This window comes from Lolium perenne, chromosome 6 (assembly GCF_019359855.2).
Source record: "Lolium perenne isolate Kyuss_39 chromosome 6, Kyuss_2.0, whole genome shotgun sequence".
Taxonomy (NCBI): Eukaryota; Viridiplantae; Streptophyta; class Magnoliopsida; order Poales; family Poaceae; genus Lolium; species Lolium perenne.
This window is the reverse complement of record NC_067249.2, coordinates 145,894,340-145,913,464: the sequence shown is the minus strand read 5'-3', so window position 1 is coordinate 145,913,464 and position 19,125 is coordinate 145,894,340. Positions and strand designations below refer to the sequence as shown.

The 19,125-nt window shown below is 43.9% G+C and overlaps 1 protein-coding gene across 1 annotated transcript; it reads left to right on the top strand.

The window, feature by feature from the left end:
- The first annotated feature begins 17,591 nt into the window (after positions 1–17,591).
- Positions 17,592–18,636, top strand: LOC139829953 (probable high-affinity nitrate transporter-activating protein 2.2). Its single transcript, XM_071821495.1, has 2 exons — positions 17,592–17,832; positions 17,950–18,636. The coding sequence occupies exons 1-2, from the start codon at positions 17,694–17,696 to the stop codon at positions 18,399–18,401; spliced, it is 591 nt and encodes a 196-aa protein (XP_071677596.1). The 5' UTR covers positions 17,592–17,693; the 3' UTR covers positions 18,402–18,636.
- Positions 18,637–19,125: the final 489 nt, after the last annotated feature.

The window sequence follows — 19,125 nt, the reverse complement described above, 5'->3', positions numbered from 1 at the left end:
AATGGTAATGGGTACACTAACTACCTCGCCAACCGGACTTTCAAGAGCGGCTCCCATGAATTATTGCATATTTATTTGGCACTCCTTCCAACCTTTCTTTCACAAACCATGGCTAACCGAATCCTCGGGTGCCTGCCAACAATCTCATACCATGAAGGAGTGCCTTTTTTATTTTGGTTTTATTATGATGATGACACTCCCCCCAACCTTTGCTTACACAAGCCATGGCTAACCGAATCCTTCGGGTGCCGTCCAACAATCACAAACCATGGAGGAGTGTCTAATTAAGTTAATTAATTCGGGACTGGGAATCCCATTGCCAGCTCTTTTTGCAAAATTATTGGATAAGCGGATGTGCCACTAGTCCATATGAGAGTCCGTCAAAAGTAAATGACAAGGTTGAAAGCTAAACACCACATACTTCCTCATGAGCTATGAAACATAAACACAAATTGAGAAGCATTTTGAAGGTTTTAAAGGTAGCGCATGAGAATTTACTTGGAATGGTTTGAAATGCCATGCATAGGTATTTATGGTGGACACTCTGGAATAACTTGGTTTTCATGTGTTTGGAAGTACGAGCAGCGTTCCCGCTCAGTACAAGTGAAGGCTAGCAATAGACTAGGGAGCGACAAATCAAGAGAGCAGTAACTGTCATAATCATGCTTGCGGCAAAATAAATTAACGGAGGCATAAAAGTGATACAAGAACTCTGAAGCAATATAAATCATCGAGGCTTAATTGACTTTTTGTTCAGTCATATGCATGCGTGAGCATGTGCCAAGTCGATATAAATGAATTATTCAGAGGAGGATACCACAATGCCATACTTACTTATGAATAAAACAATGCAAACAAACATACATGACATGCTACTCATATTAATAAATTGGAGCTAAACATGAGAGGTCATGAACTACTAGACTTTCCCAAATAACATATACCTCACATGAACCAACTAAGCATGCTCACATGGATGAGTATATGTACAAAAATGAAAACAAATAGAGTTCATACCAGCCTCTCACCACAATCAGATTGTCGTAGATCGTCATTATTGCCTTTTCACTTGTGCAGCTTGGATAATATGAAATGAAAACCACGCTCCAGCCACCGAAGACCATTGAACTCATAAAGAACTTTACAAACCAGAGAAGAACAGCAAATATTTTTGGTGTTTTCAAATTGCAAATAAGAACAAGAGGAAACAAACAAACAAAGCAAATTTTTTTTGGGTTTTCTTATAGCAAACTAGCAATAGCAAATAAAGTGAAACAAATGCAAGAAACTAAAGCAAACAAATGGTGAAGAGAAATAACAGAAATATTTTTGGTCTTTTTGTGTTTTGGGAAGGAAACAAAGCGAAATCAAGAAATAGCAAACTAAAAGAAACACAGAAAAGCGAGATGGCAGAAATCTGCCAAAACCTGACAGCAGTACAGAAATCGATTTTAACAAAAATCTTACGTGGCTCAGATCGAAAAGTGTTCAACTAATGAAAGTTAGATAACAACCTGGGGAATCTACACAAAAATTTGCAGCTCAAAATGATGCTCTGGCTATTTTTGACGATTTTTACAGTAACGTTCCAGAATCTGTTTTCAGGCAGCATTTCCCCAAATATCATCTTCCTCTCATTAGAAAACCACTCAAACGAACAAAACAAGTATGTGCGAGTATCCAGCAACCATAATATGCAAAGAATGAGTGATGCTGGTATACCTCCCCCCAAGCTTAGGCTTTTGGCTTAAGTGGAGTTCAATCCCATCGATCCCATGAAGTAGTGTCTCCGTAATATGAAGATGGGTCGTATTCCGGGTATGTGCTAGAAGAAGCACCCGAATATGTGACGGTGTGGTCGTAGGAGGTCCCGACGTCCTCGGAGTCATGTTGCTGGTGGAAGTCTCTTATCTTCAAATGTTCATCCACCTCCTCCTTAGTGCACGACCATGACTGCCTGTCAATACTCAACAAACTAGGTTGGGGAAGAGGGATTTCCTTCTCCTCCCCGTCAGAAAACAACATTCTATACACCATACTATCTAAAGTAGAGTCAGTAGTAACAAAATGATGACTCTTCATAGCAGTAATATCAAGTCTCCTAGGGGCCAATGGCACATCATTAGGATCAATAGGAAGATTAAGATATGTTAAAACGCGCAGTGCAATGGTTCCTCCAAAAATAGGCCCCCTGGTAGTCAGGCGGCGAGCAATAAGAGCACCAAGGTGATAGGAGGTTTGACCAGTAAGTGCAATATTCAGGAAAGCAAGATGGTAGCTAGAGATATTACTAGTGTTCTCCCTACCAAGAATGCTAGTAGCAATGTAGTATGCAAAATATTTAATGGCGGGGAGTTGAATGTTCCTTATCTTGCCCCGCTGAATGGTGCGACAATCATCGTCGGTGATCCCACGGTAGAGCTCCAGCAAGTCCCGGGGGTTGTCATCAATCCTACTTGCTGTACCTACAGGGGCAATATCCAAGGCACAACAAAAATCCTTCAATGGCATAGTTACAGATACCATAAATCCTGAACGCAACTGTTGGCTCATAGTGTTTGTTGTTGAATCGGAAACTCTCGACGAAGATTTTGGTGAGCAAGTAGTATTGCTCCCTTTCATCGCCCATATAAGTGGTTAACCCTGCCCTGTTGACAAGGGTTAAGAAATCCTCCAGTATCCACTGCATTCCTTAGAAAATCATAACATGGAAAAGTAGAAGCATTAGGAGGACCGTTGTCCTCCTCAGCGCCGAAGCTAGGCGCGAGGATATCTTCATTATATGATTGCCTAATCCGGGTGGCGGCCCTAGAAGGCCTCCCGGTGCTGGTTGTCCCCTTCTTGAACAACTCTCCAAAGCTAAACTTCTTCATAGCTTCTCTGAAATTTTCAAGAAATGACATAATTTTTTTTGATTTGGTGACATATAATTGAGGGAAACTACCATAGGAACTTGCTAGAGTACTAATCATGCATCAAAACTAGTTTCTACCACTTAGAACAAGCATGCAAGCTCACTAAACATGTTACCTACAGCAGCAAAATATTCAAGATGTACTCAACCAAACGAAATTCTACTTGGATGGGTGGAGGAGTCACATACCGAAGAGCAAATGTGCCAAATTTCAGACAGAAATCTGGGCTGAGCAAAGAGATCGAAAAATTCGGAGCTCTGGAGCAAAAACGCGAGTGAGAGGAACTTGGTACGAGTTTTTTCGGGAGAGAGACTGTTCTGGGCGAAAGAGATGACAAAGTGGGGCAGAGGGGGGCCCACACCACATGGTGGCGCGGCCACCTCCTTGGCCGCGCCGGCCTGTGGTCCGGCGCCCTCTCGGTGCCCCACAGGTCATCCTCTCGGTGTTCCTGTGTGCCTCGTCGAAAAATAGGACCAACGGTATAATTTTTGTGAATTTTTGAAAACTTTGAAAAACGCACATTTCTGGGTATTTAGTTTATTATTACTGGCCAGGAAAAATTTCGAAATCTTCAAATAACTAAAGAACTTTGCAAATTAAAAGTGCTACAGCAACTAGAGCAAGTGGAGGAAGAAAGATATGTTGTTTACCTCCTCTATGCATATAAAAAGTATCCGTTAACAAGGTTGATCAAGTCTTGTCACCAAATAAATTTTACATAGCATAAGAAGAAATAAACCTCAAATCAATCATGTTACCTTGAATTGTATTGATATGGATCCAATCACGAGAATTTGATATTCTTCCTTAGGCTCATATATAGGACAATCAATAGTTCCCACTTTGATAGTTCTCACATTAGAAATAGTATTAACTCCACACGCTTTCTCAATCTTCTTAGGAAAATAAACGGTATGCTCCCTATCATCAACATTGAAAGTAACCTTTCCTTTATTGCAATCAATAACAGCCCCTGCGGTGTTAAGAAAAGGTCCCCAAAGAATAATAGACATATTATCATCTTCAGGCATTTCCAACACAACAAAATCAGTTAATATTAAGCAGTTAGTAGTAACTTGAACAGGAACATTCTCACATATACCAACAGGAATAGCAGTAGATTTATCAGCCATTTGCAAAGATATATCAGTAGGTATCAACTTATCTAAGTAAAGTCTCTTATAAAGAGAAAAAGGCATAACACTAACACCGGCTCCCAAGTCACATAGAGCAGTTTTAACATAATTATTCTTGATAGAACAAGGAATAGTAGGTATACTGGTCGCCCAACTTCTTGAACTTTGCCATTGAAAGAGTAATTAGCAAGCATAGTGGAAATTTCCTCATTGGGGATTTTCCTTTTGTTAGTAACAATATCTTTCATATACTTTGAATAAGGTGGCAATTTAATAGCATCGACCAAAGGGATTTGCAAGAATAAAGGTTTCATCCAATCGCAAAATTTATTATAGTGTTCTTCTTCCTTTGATTTTAATTTCTTAGCAGGAAAAGGCATTTGCTTTTGCACCCAAGGTTCTCTTTCATTACCATGTTTCTCAGCAATAAAATCTTCTTTAGTGTACTTTTTATTTTTAGCATGCTTTTCAGGTTCTTCTTCAACCTCTTCTTTATCAGGAGTATCATTCTTATCATTATCATTATCATTATCATGTTCATTACCACTTTCAGTTTCAGCATCAGAAATAGAAATACTATTAGGATCATTAACAGGTTCAGAGGATTCTACAACATTTTTATGTTTCTTCTTCTTTTTCTTCCTAGAATGAGCACTCGGTTCAATGCGTTGAGAATCTTGTTCAACTCTTTTGGGATGCCCTTCAGGATATAGAGGATCCTGGGTAGAGACACCACCTCTAGTTGTTACTTCATAAGCATGTTTCTCTTTAGAATTATTCCCTAACAAGTCATTTTGCACTTTAGTGAGTTGATCAATTTGAGTTTGAATCATTTGAAAATGTTTAACAAGCATCTTAACGTCATTGGAGGTTCTCTCCACAATATCATGCAATTCACTAATAGCTTGAGAATTTTCCATTAAATGATTCTCTACTCTCATATTAAAATTTTCTTGCTTAACAATATAATTATCAAACTCATCTAAGCATTGTGCAGGAGGTTTCAAATACGGAATATCTTCCCTAGTAAAGCGTTGAAGGGAGTTTACCTCAATCATGGATGAAGGGGGAATTATCTCACATATATCTTCAATAGGAGGTAGATTCTTCACATCTTCAGATTTAATACCCTTCTCCTTGAGAGACTTCTTGGCTTCCCTCATATCTTCATCATTCAATTTAATTAAACCCCGCTTCTTCAATATTGGAGTTGGAGTCGGTTCAGGCGTAGTCCAATCATCATGATTCCGGCTTATTTTAGCCAATAATTCTTCGTCATTGCCCTGAGTTCTTTTCCGAAAACACAACCAGCACAACTATCCAGGTATGCCCTAGACTCAATGGTTAGTCCACTATAAAATATATCAAGTAAATCATGCTTTTCCAAATCATGCTCAGGTCGAGCTCTAATAAGAGAGCAGAATCTCGACCAAGCCTCGTGCAATTTCTCTTCATCTCCCCGATTAAAATTATAAATTCTCTCGCAAAGCAATATGTTGAGCACTAGCAGGAAAGTATTTGCGGAAGAAAACATCAAGCAATTCTTTCGGACTTTTAATAGAATTAGGTGGCAAATTATTATACCAAGTTTTAGCGTCATCCTTTAATGAGAATGGAAATATTTTAGCAACAAAGTAAGTACGCATCTTAACATCATCGTAAAACAAGCTACTAAGAGTAGATAGCTCAGTCATGTGTTCAACAGCACTTTCTTTTTCAGTACCACAAAAGGGTGTTTTCTCAACAATAGCTATATGAGATAGATCAAGAGAAAAATCATAATCTTTATCCCTAATGTTTATAGGAGATGTGGCAAACTTAGGATCAGGAGACAGCTTTATATCTAACAAAGCATGTTCTGCAAGCAACTTTTTAATTTTTCTTGCATCAGTAGTAGCATTGCATTTTTCAATAAAATCATCATTAAGCTCCACATAATCTTCCTCAGGATCATCACTAAAATATCCAAGTTCAGGTGAACTAACAGGTGTAGTAGCATTAGGAGTTTCAGTATTTTCAATTTGTCTAGACCTAGCAATTGTAGCATCTAGAAAAGATCCCAATGAACCACTATCATCAAGCACAGCAGAAACATTATCAATATTATGAGAGTGTTCAGATTCAGCAGATGTACCCGCATGCGAAGCATGTGGCGGTGAAACAAGTTTATCAATCACGAGATGGTGAATCAAGAGCAGCAGAGGTATTCAGAATTGTACCTTTTCTTGTAGTGGATGGTAATATGGCGATCTTAGTATCGCGAGGTTTACCCATGATGGAGAATTTGCAGCGAACAATATTAATCCAAGTGAACTTCCAAATAAAGCTATGCTCCCCGGCAACGGCGCCAGAAAATAGTCTTGATGACCCACAAGTATAGGGGATCGCAACAGTCTTCGAGGGAAGTAAAACCCAATTTATTGATTTGACACAAGGGGAGACAAAGAACACTTGGAAGCCTTAACAACGGAGTTGTCAATTCAGTTGCACCTGGAAACAGACTTGCTCGCAAGGGTTTATCAAAGAGTAACAGGTTTATAACGATAGCAGTAGTGAAATAACAAAGAGCAGAGTAACAGAGACAGCGGTAGTGATTTTAGTAAACAGCAGGATTAAAATATCGTAGGCACGGGGACGGATGACGGGCGTTGCATGGATGAGAGAATCTCATGTAACAATCATAGCAGGGCTTTGGCAGATAATAATAAAACGGTGTCCAAGTACAAAGCAATCAATAGGCATGTGTTCCATATATAGTCGTGCGTGCTCGCAATGAGAAACTTGCACAACATCTTTTGTCCTACCAGCCGGTGGCAGCCGGGCCTCAAGGGAAACTGCTGGATATTAAGGTACTCCTTTTAATAGAGTACCGGAGCAAAGCATTAACACTCCGTGAACACATGTGATCCTCACATCGCTACCATTCCCTCCGGTTGTCCCGATTTCTGTCACTTCGGGGCCATCGGTTCCGGACAACGACATGTGTATACAACTTATAGGTAAGACCATAAACAATGATTATCTTGATGAAACAATAACATGTTCAGATCTGAGATCATGGCACTCGGGCCCTAGTGACAAGCATTAAGCATAACAAGTTGCAACAATATCATCAAAGTACCAATTACGGACACTAGGCACTATGCCCTAACAATCTTATGCTATTACATGACCAATCTCATCCAATCCCTACCATCCCCTTCAGCCTACAGCGGGGGAATTACTCACACATGGATGGGGGAAACATGGCTGGTTGATGTAGAGGCGTTGGCGGTGATGGCGGCGATGATCTCCTCCAATTCCCCGTCCCGGCGGAGTGCCAGAACGGAGACTTCTGGCTCCCGCGACGGAGTTTCGCGATGTGGCGGCGTTCTGGAGGGTTTCTGGCGACTTCGACTTCTCCCCGTGCGTTTTTAGGTCGAGGCCGATAAATAGTCCGAAGGAGGGCGTCGGAGGCCGGCCGAGGGGGCCACACCACAGGGCCGCGCGGGCCCCCACTGGGCCGCGCCGCCCTATGGTGTGGGGCCCTCGGGCCTCCACTTCAATTGCCCTTCTGGCTCCGTTAGTTTCCTGGGAAAATAGGGCCTTCTGCATAAATTCCGAGGTTTTTCCCGAAAGTTGGATTTCTGCACAAAAACGAGACACCAGAGCAGTTCTGCTGAAAACAGCGTTAGTCCGTGTTAGTTGCATCCAAAACACACAAATTAGAGGCAAAACAATAGCAAAAGTGTTCGGGAAAGTAGATACGTTTTGGACGTATCACCACGCCACACTACGCCTACAACATGATGAAGATGCCAGGGCCACACGACATCATCACTGTCCGCGGCGACCCCGAGATGGCCCTGGAGTGCGAGGACAGCGGCGCCAAGATCGCCGACGCTGTCATCGCCTCGGAGCGTGACAACACCGCCGAGGTTGCTAAGTATCCAGTCGACCGCAAGGACCCCTCCATCCTCGAGAAGCCAACTGAGCTCGACTCGTCCTTGCCGACCTTCCAGCCGACAACTGACACACGTCGAGTAGATTTGGTAGAAAATGATTTTTTTTACAGTGCTAGAAGATGATCTGTGTAGGCAGGTTATCATTGGGACGGGCATGTCCTCCCAATAGGAAAGCGCGCTCATCAAGTTCCTCCGTGAGAATTGAGATATCTTTGCATGTAAACCTTCTGATATGCTAGGTGTCCCGAAAGAACCTGCTGAGCACAAATTACATGTAGACCCAACTGCGCGTCCCGTCAAACGGACGATGAGACCCGTAGGAGAAGAGAGACGGCGCGCAATCGCCGAAGAGGTGAACCGACTACTCGCTGCTTAGGATCGAGGGAAGGGTGCCTAGGACGATCTCCGGGCCGTGGCCGTGGGCGTGGGAGAGGCTGCAGCCGAGGCCAACGAGGCCGACGAGGAAGGAGTTGCGGGAGAGGCCAGAGTCAGCCACCAACGTCGTCGTCGCCATCGCCACCATCGTCGCCCGAGTGCGTCGCCATTGACCTCTCCGGCTTCGAGTTTGGCGTGACCATCCACAAAGGTATGAGCTGGGACAGGCTGCGCCTGCCCTAGAGGTTCGCCTCGATCCTCGATGGGAAAGAGCCCCACCATGTCCTCCTGTGCGTGTATGGTGGCGCGACCAGCCTGTGGCCCGCGGAGATGATGTTTGACAACGAGGGGCAGATGTTCCTCCATAACGGGGCGCTTCGCCCGCTCAGACGCCATCGACATCGAGCACTTCGTCGTCTTCAAGTACGACGACCACGACGACTTCAGCATCGAGGTCTTCGACGACCGTGTGCCGCCACCACTACTACTCCGACGAGGACGACTAGGCGACACCAAGACAAAGACGATGTAGTTTCTACTATGTTATTATTATGTTTTTACTTAAGTTCTATTTGCTTCAAGCAAATCTTTCAATATATATGCAACATTTGAGAAATGAAATGCAACATGGTTTGGCCAGCTCCGGACCGAACGGGTAGCGCCGCTGCACGCACTGTCCGGGCCGGCCGAACTACACGACGGATCCAGTCCTTAGGCTCATCCAAACAGACAAAACCAAATCGTTTGGGTCACCGATTTAGGTAAGCCCGCTGGAGATACCCTAACCGTTAGATTGGAGAAATAAAGGAAAAAAAGAATCGCTCCTCGAGCCCTTCGGGGCATCTCCATCGGTGCAGTCCAAATGGCCCTGCAGCATCCAAACCGGTCTGCCACGCGCGCACGCTACAACGGCGCGATCCAAATCAACTTCCCGTCTGGCGCGACCTATTCATCCACTAAATTTGGAAAAGAATACATCTGCGCGAATAGTACGCACGTCCTCCCGTATCCGTCCGTGTGGGCTGAGAGCTCGCATGGCAGCGACCCAATAACCTTGTTCCTCTAGCATCAATGAAGGTAGGCTGACTCCAAAACTGCCCGCGCCGTCTGCGCTGGCCGCACCGTCCGACTTCTAGGCTAGCCGTCAGCTTTCATCAATGCCAGTGGTTTGGCCTCCGCGCTGGCATCCAATGCCTTGGCCTTTTTAACAGGCCAGCAGCGGCAATTTATTTCACAACCTCATCTTCTTCCATTTCCCACCACCACCACAGACATTTCGGTAGCCATGGATGGCGGCATAGGATCGATGGTAGGGTATCTAGGATGGCCACCGGGCCCTGGGTGTGGCTGAGGCCCATGTCACGGAGGAAGACGTGGGGGAGATGCCAGAGCGAACCACCATAGCCCCCTTCACCACCACCATCCCCATCGCCACCATTGTCGCCCGCGTCCGTCGTCATCAACCTCTCTGGGGTTGAGTTTGGTGTCACCATCCACTTGGGCATGGACTGGGATTGGATGCGCCCCCCCCCCAGAAGTCTGTGTCGATCGTTGATGTCTACGGGAGCTTCTATTCTTGTAGACAGTGTTGGGCCTCCAAGAGCAGAGGTTTGTAGAACAGCAGCAAGTTTCCCTTAAGTGGATCACCCAAGGTTTATCGATCTCAGGGAGGAAGAGGTCAAAGATATCCCTCTCAAACAACCCTGCAACCACAAAGCAAGAATTCTCTTGTGTCCCCAACACACCTAATAGGTGCACTAGTTCGGCGAAGAGATAGTGAAATACAGGTGGTATGAATAAGTATATGAGCAGTAGTAACGGCGCCAGAAAAGTGCTTGCTGGCGTGTGGTTGATGGTGGTAATATTGCGGACAAGATGAGATGCGAAGAGACGAAGAAACAAGCAGCGATAGCAGTAATTAGGAACAAGGCCTAGGGATCATACTTTCACTAGTGGACACTCTCAACATTGATCACATAACAGAATAAATAGATAGATGCTAGACTCTACACCCTCTTGTTGGATGATGAGCACCACTAACTGTGTAGGATTACACGAACCCTCAATGCCGGAGTTAACAAGCTCCATAATATTCAATGTTCATATTTAAATAACCTTAGAGTGCATGACAGATCAACATAACCAAACCAAGTACTAACATAGCATGCACACTGTCACCTTCACGCTACGAAAGGAGGCATAGATCACATCAATACCATCATAGCAATAGTTAACTTCATAATCTACAAGAGATCACAATCATAGCCTATGCCAAGTACTACACGATGCACACACTGTCACCTTTACACCGTGCAGGAGGAATAGACTACTTTAATAACATCACTAGAGTATCACATAGATAAATTGTGATACAAAACACATTGCAATCATAAAGAGATATAAATAAGCACTTCACTATGCCATTCATAACAGTGAATAAGTATTCTGTGAAATATAGCCTAAGAGACCCACACGGTGCACACACTGTCACCTTTACACACGTGGGACAAGGAGTCTCCGGAGATCACATAAGTAAAATCCACTTGACTAGCATAATGACATCTAGATTACAAGCATCATCATATGAATCTCAATCATGTAAGGCAGCTCATGAGATTATTGTATTGAAGTACATAGGAGAGAGATTAACCACATAGCTACCGGTACAGCCCCGAGCCTCGATGGAGAACTACTCCCTCCTCATGGGAGACAGCAGCGTTGATGAAGATGGCGGTGGTGTCGATGGAGGAGCCTTCCGGGGGCACTTCCCCGTCCCGGCGGCGTGCCGGAACAGAGACTCCTGTCCCCGAGATCTTGACTTCGCGATGGCGGCGGCTCTGGAAGGTTTCTCGTACCGTGGCTTTTCCGTATCGAGGTTTTAGGTCGAGGGGGCTTAAATAGGCGAAGAGGCGGCGTCAGAGGGTCGAAGAGGCGGTGAGATGGTAAGGCGGCGCGGCCAGGGCCTGGGCCGCGCCGGCCTACCTCCTGGGCCCACCAGGGCTCCCCTCTAGCGACTCTCGGGTGTTCTGGATGCTTCCGGGGATTCTAAGATGCTGGGCGTTGATTTCATCCGATTCCGAGAATATTTCCTTACTAGGTTTTCTGAAACCAAAAACAGCAGAAAACAGCAACTGGCCCTTCGGCATCTCGTCAATAGGTTAGTTCCGGAAAACGCATAAATATGACATAAAGTATGCATAAAACATGTAGATATCATCAATAATGTGGCATGGAACATAAGAAATTATCGATACGTCGGAGACGTATCAGCATCCCCAAGCTTAGTTTCTGCTCGTCCCGAGCAGGTAAACGATAACAAAGATAATTTCTGGAGTGACATGCCATCATAACCTTGATCATACTATTGTAAGCATATGTAATGAATGCAGCGATCCAAACAATGTAAATGACATGAGTAAACAAATGAATCATATAGCAAAGACTTTTCATGAATAGTACTTCAAGACAAGCATCAATAAGTCTTGCATAAGAGTTAACTCACAAAGCAATAATTCAAAGTAAAGGTATTGAAGCAACACAAAGGAAGATGAAGTTTCAGCGGTTGCTTTCAACTTATAACATGTATATCTCATGGATATTGTCAACATAGAGTAATATAACAAGTGCAGTATGCAAGTATGTAGGAATCAATGCACAGTTCACACAAGTGTTTGCTTCTTGAGGTGGAGATAAATAGGTGAACTGACTCAACGATAAAAGTAAAAGAATGGTCCTTCAAAGAGGAAAGCATCGATTGCTATATTTGTGCTAGAGCTTTGATTTTGAAAACATATAGAGAGCAATAAAAGTAAAATTTTGAGAGGTGTTTGTTGTTGTCAACGAATGGTAGTGGGTACTCTAACCCCCTTGCCAGACAAACCTTCAAAGAGCGGCTCCCATTTTATTTTATTTTTGTGTGGCACTCCTTCCAACCTTTCTTTCACAAACCATGGCTAACCGAATCCTTCGGGTGCCTGCCAACAATCTCATACCATGAAGGAGTGCCTTTTTTATTTTAGTTTTATTATGATGACACTCCTCCCCACCTTTGCTTTCTCAAGCCATGGCTAACCGAATCCTTCGGGTGCCGTCCAACAATCACATACCATGGAGGAGTGTCTATTTTTATTAATTAATTTGGGACTGGGAATCCCATTGCCAGCTCTTTTTGCAAAATTATTGGATAAGCGGATGAAGCCACTAGTCCATTGGTGAAAGTTGCCCAACAAGATTGAAAGATGAACACCACATACTTCCTCATGAGCTATAAAACATTGACATAAATCAGAGGTAATAAATTTTGAATTGTTTAAAGGTAGCACTCAAGCAATTTACTTTGGAATGGCGGAGAAATACCATGTAGTAGGTAGGTATGGTGGACACAAATGGCATAGTGGTTGGCTCAAGGATTTGGATGCATGAGAAGTATTCCCTCTCGATACAAGGTTTAGGCTAGCAAGGTTATTTGAAACAAACACAAGGATGAACCGGTGCAGAAAAACTCACATAAAAGACATATTGTAAACATTATAAGACTCTACACCGTCTTCCTTGTTGTTCAACCCAATACTAGAAATTATCTAGAACTTAGAGAGACCAAATATGCAAACCAAATTTTAGCATGCTCTATGTATTTCTTCATTAATAGGTGCAAAGTATATGATGCAAGAGCTTAAACATGAGCACAACAATTGCCAAGTATCACATTATCCAAGACATTATAGCAAATTACTACATGTATCATTTCCCAATTCCAACCATATAACAATTTAACGAAGCAGTTTCAACCTTCGCCATGAAAATTAAAAGCTAAGAACACATGTGTTCCTATGAACCAGCGGAGCGTGTCTCTCTCCCACACAAGCATTTATTTAAACAAAAACAAAAACAAGAAACATACAGACGCTCCAAGTAAAGTACATAAGATGTGACCGAATAAAAATATAGTTTCAAGAGAAGGAACCTGATAATTTGTCGATGAAGAAGGGGATACCTTGGGCATCCCCAAGCTTAGATGCTTGAGTCTTCTTGAAATATGCAGGGATGAACCACCGGGGCATCCCCAAGCTTAGAGCTTTCACTCTCCTTGATCATAGTATATCATCCTCCTCTCTTGACCCTTGAAAACTTCCTCCACACCAAACTCAAAACAACTCATTAGAGGGTTAGTGCATAATCAAAATTCACATGTTCAGAGGTGACACAATCATTCTTAACACTTCTGGACATTGCCCAAAGCTACTGGAAGTTAATGGAACAAAGAAATCCATCTCACATAGCAAAAGAGGCAATGCGAAATAAAAGGCAGAATCTGTCAAAACAGAACAGTCCGTAAAGACGAATTTTATTGAGGCACCAGACTTGCTCAAATGAAAATGCTCAAATTGAATGAAAGTTGCGTACATATCTGGGGATCACTCACGTAAATTGGCATAATTTTCTGAGTTACCTACAGAGCGTTTGGCCCAGATTCGTGACAGCAAGAAATCTGTTTCTGCGCAGTAATCCAAATCTAGTATGAACCTTACTATCAAAGACTTTACTTAGCACAACAATGCAACAAAACTAAGATAAGGAGAGGTTGCTACAGTAGTAACAACTTCCAAGACTCAAATATAAAATAAAAATACTGTAGCAAAATAAACGCATGGGTTATCTTCCAAGAAGTTCTTTCTTTATAGCCATTAAGATGGGCTCAGCAGTTTTAATGATGCACTCGCAAGAAATAGTATTTGAAGCAAAAGAGAGCATCAAGAGGCAAATTCAAAACACATTTAAGTCTAACATGCTTCCTATGAAAAGGAATCTTGTAAATAAACAAATTCAAAAAGCATAATGCAACAAGCATAGGAAAACTAGACAAGCTCAACTTCAAGATTTTTAGCATATAGAGAGGTGTTTTAGTAACATGAAAACTTCTACAACCATATTTTCCTCTCTCATAAAGATTTTCAGTAGCATCATGAGCAAACTCAACAATATAACTATCACATAAAGCATTCTTATCATGAGTCTCATGCATAAAATTATTACTCTCCACATAGGCATAGTCAATTTTATTAGTTGTAGTGGGAGCAAATTCAACAAAGTAGCTATCATTATTATTCTCATCATCAAATATAGGAGGCATATTGTATTCATAATCAAATTTATCCTCCATAACAGGCGGTAACAAAAGACTACTATCATTATAATCATCATAAATAGGAGGCAAAGTATCATCAAAGTAAATTTTCTCCTCAATGCTTGGGGTACTAAAAAGATCATGCTCATCAAAACCAGCTTCCCCAAGCTTAGAATTTTCCATATCATTAGCAACAATAGTGTTCAATGTGTTCATGCTAATATGTTCCATGGGTTTTTTAATTTTCGGATCAAACCATCCATGTCTTAAATCAGGAAATAGAATAAGAAGCTCATTGTTGTCCATTATGCCTAACTAGTGTAAACAAGAAACAAAAAGATGCAATTGCAGGATCTAAAGAAAATAGCTTCGAGCACACACACAACGGCGCCAGAAAAGTACTTTACCTGGAACCGGAGTATGAGTGCCTTTTACCTTTCCTCCCCGGCAACGGCGCCAGAAATTTGCTTGATGTCTACGGGAGCTTCTATTCTTGTAGACAGTGTTGGGCCTCCAAGAGCAGAGGTTTGTAGAACAGCATCAAGTTTCCCTTAAGTGGATCACCCAAGGTTTATCGATCTCAGGGAGGAAGAGGTCAAAGATATCCCTCTCAAGCAACCCTGCAACCACAAAGCAAGAAGTCTCTTGTGTCCCCAACACACCTAATAGGTGCACTAGTTCGGCGAAGAGATAGTGAAATACAGGTGGTATGAATAAGTATATGAGCAGTAGTAACGGCGCCAGAAAAGTGCTTGCTGGCGTGTGGTTGATGGTGGTAATATTGCGGACAGTACAGATGCCATAGAACAGTAAACAAGCAGCGATAGCAGTATTTAGGAACAAGGCCTAGGGATCATACTTTCACTAGTGGACACTCTCAACATTGATCACATAACAGAATAAATAGATAGATGCTAGACTCTACACCCTCTTGTTGGATGATGAACACCACTAACTGTGTAGGATTACACGAACCCTCAATGCCGGAGTTAACAAGCTCCACAATATTCAATGTTCATATTTAAATAACCTTAGAGTGCATGACAGATCAACATAACCAAACCAAGTACTAACATAGCATGCACACTGTCACCTTCACGCTACGAAAGGAGGCATAGATCACATCAATACCATCATAGCAATAGTTAACTTCATAATCTACAAGAGATCACAATCATAGCCTACGCCAAGTACTACACGATGCACACACTGTCACCTTTACACCGTGCAGGAGGAATAGACTACTTTAATAACATCACTAGAGTAGCACATAGATAAATTGTGATACAAAACACATTGCAATCATAAAGAGATATAAATAAGCACTTCACTATGCCATTCATAACAGTGAATAAGTATTCTGTGAAATATAGCCTAAGAGACCCACACGGTGCACACACTGTCACCTTTACACACGTGGGACAAGGAGTCTCCGGAGATCACATAAGTAAAATCCACTTGACTAGCATAATGACATCTAGATTACAAGCATCATCATATGAATCTCAATCATGTAAGGCAGCTCATGAGATTATTGTATTGAAGTACATAGGAGAGAGATTAACCACATAGCTACCGGTACAGCCCCGAGCCTCGATGGAGAACTACTCCCTCCTCATGGGAGACAGCAGCGTTGATGAAGATGGCGGTGGTGTCGATGGAGGAGCCTTCCGGGGGCACTTCCCCGTCCCGGCGACGTGCCGGAACAGAGACTCCTGTCCCCCAGATCTTGGCTTCGCGATGGCGGCGGCTCTGGAAGGTTTCTCGTACCGTGGCTTTTCCGTATCGAGGTTTTAGGTCGAGGGGGCTTAAATAGGCGAAGAGGCGGCGTCAGAGGGTCGAAGAGGCGGTGAGATGGTAAGGCGGCGCGGCCAGGGCCTGGGCCGCGCCGGCCTACCTCCTGGGCCCACCAGGGCTCCCCTCTGGCGACTCTCGGGTGTTCTGGATGCTTCCGGGGATTCTAAAATGCTGGGCGTTGATTTCGTCCGATTCCGAGAATATTTCCTTATTAGGATTTCTGAAACCAAAAACAGCAGAAAACAGCAACTGGCCCTTCGGCATCTCGTCAATAGGTTAGTTCCGGAAAACGCATAAATATGACATAAATTATGCATAAAACATGTAGATATCATCAATAATGTGGCATGGAACATAAGAAATTATCGATACGTCGGAGACGTATCAATCGTCGATGACCAAGAGCCCCATGAGATCGTACTTATGGGTGGTCGGCGGTGCCATCGGCCTGTGGTCCTTGGAGGTTGATCACATCGGGCAGATGTACCTCAACAACAGCTGGAGGCGGTTTGCCCGCGCACGCCATTGAAGTCGGGCACTTCGTCGTCTTCAAGTACGACGCCCACGGCATGCTCACCATCAAGGTATTCGACGAGGCGATGTGCCGCCGCCACTATCACTCCGACGAGGATGACTAGGGGAGAGCAAGATGAAGATGTTGAGGTCTTCTACTATGTTTTTGTTACTAAATTTTAGTGTATTGTATAATTTTGCTCAAATATATATGCAATCTATGTAAGCTTTCTATTATATGCAATTTTCCCTAACACCGGACCAAATGGGTCACGCTGCTGGGCGTACTGGCATGGCCTGGCAGGCAAGACTGCATCCCAAAATTTATCCATGGCATGACCCAAATGAATATAATTAAATCATTCGGATCGCCTGTTTGGATCGTTCCGTTGGAGATGCTTTAAGTTCTGTGAGCTTGGTTTGCTTGTCCGTTTGATGTGATGGATCTATGAGCGAATTCCAACAGACGATGTCAATCGGTCCATTCATTCTTTCGAGAATGTTTCACCAGACAACAGTCGGCTCGGTTGAACAACTGTTGTTTGCACTTCTAGCTAGTCGATGCACTGCTAGCTGCTTAATCTGCAGTCGCCGCTTCTCATCTCCCAGACCCTTTGGAACCCCTCTAGAGCAGACTACAGCTCCGGCCGGAGAGGGCCAAAACAAAACATAAACCAGACGAGATTTGACTTTTGGATGGACGCCTCCTCGACTAGACGAAAGCAAAGCTACCCGCCACACGGTCAACGCCCCCTGACGCGCCTACATATACATGTTTGTCCTCCATCCTTCCCATCAAAGTACAGCAGCCTCCTTCCTTTCAGCAGCAGGGATCAGAATTATTTGTTCGAGCAGCAGAAGCTAGAAGAAGATCAGCGATCAGTGATCGATGGCTCGGCAAGGGATGGTCATGGCGTTGCTGGTGGTGGTCCTCGCCGCAGAGTGTGTGGAGTCGGTGACTGGCGCGGCGATGCTCTCGCAGCTGAAACCAACCCTCGCGGTCACCGCCTCCCCCACTCCCAACCAAGGTATGCTTCCTAACTTGCGCCGTATGTTCCTTTGTTTGCTACACGTCATGGATTGGCAATTTGGCATACATGGCCATGTGCCCAGATTGTGACAAGCTTTGATTGATCCGTGGCCAGTTCTTCACGGCGGCGAGGACGTGATCACGGTGACGTGGTCCCTCAACGCGACGGCCGGCACAGACGCGGAGTACAAGAAGGTGAAGGTGAGCCTGTGCTACGCGCCGGTGAGCCAGAAGGGACGCGAGTGGCGCAAGACCCACGACGACCTCAAGAAGGACAAGACCTGCCAGTTCAAGGTCACCGAGCAGGCCTACGCCGCCACCGGCACGGTCGAGTACCGCGTCGCCCTCGACATCCCCACCGCCACCTACTTCGTGCGCGCCTACGCTCTCGACGCCTCCGGCACGAAGGTCGCCTACGGCCAGACCTTGCCCGGCGCCACCTTTGACGTCGTCAGCATCACCGGCGTCACGACCTCCATCAAGGTCGCCGCCGGCGTCTTCTCTACCTTTTCCATCGCCTCGCTCGCCTTCTTTTTCTTTATCGAGAAACGCAAGAAGAACAACTAAGATTGGAACTGTGCCAATGTGTGGGCGACTTCTTGTCCTTCAGAACATACGTCAATCGTCATGTATACGTAAGAGCGTGTGTTGATATTATCTTTTGAGGATTCTTGTAAGTGTTAGCGTTGTAACGGAGAACCGATGGGTTTATCCAAGGGTGCAGTTATAAGGGCAACTGTGTACTCAAAATTAGATGGAAACCTGGAAAACGCATATATGACATGATCCATAGTTTTATTTCTCTTGCTCCCGTTACAGCTAGGCTAATCCGGGCTAATTACTATGCGGGCACCGTCAGACGCTCACACGGGTCCAAATTGCATGTGGTACCAGCATTTTCAAAAATTGAGAAGTTGAGACGTCAATTATTCTCAGGAGCCTATAAAGGCGGAATTTCGCAAATTTCATGGGAGACGGCCCCATGCAAAAAAAGAAGAAGCACGAAATAGAGATAGAACCTGTGAAGATTGAATGGGGAAATGTTGTCGGAGCATCCCCTAGTTGCTCCTTCAAGTCTTACAACATAATCAACATCACCTCCATGATGAAGAGGTAGTAGTTCACCCTAAAATATAGATTTGTAGCAGTAACTTAATCTATGTATTTGTATCTGCTATCACGATAAATGAACTGCCATGCGTGACTATGCTCATCTTTGTAATAACTCCTATACGGTGGATATTTTGTTTATGAGATGAGTTATGATATTGCAACTTTCAATATTTATTAT

Excerpts from the sequence above, each read along its gene's own strand:
- LOC139829953 (XM_071821495.1), top strand. The coding sequence starts at position 17,694 with ATGGCTCGGCAAGGGATGGTCATGGCGTTGCTGGTGGTGGTCCTCGCC. Across the intron at positions 17,833-17,949 it reads CTCCCCCACTCCCAACCAAG|TTCTTCACGGCGGCGAGGAC; the intron begins GTATGCTTCCTA and ends ATCCGTGGCCAG.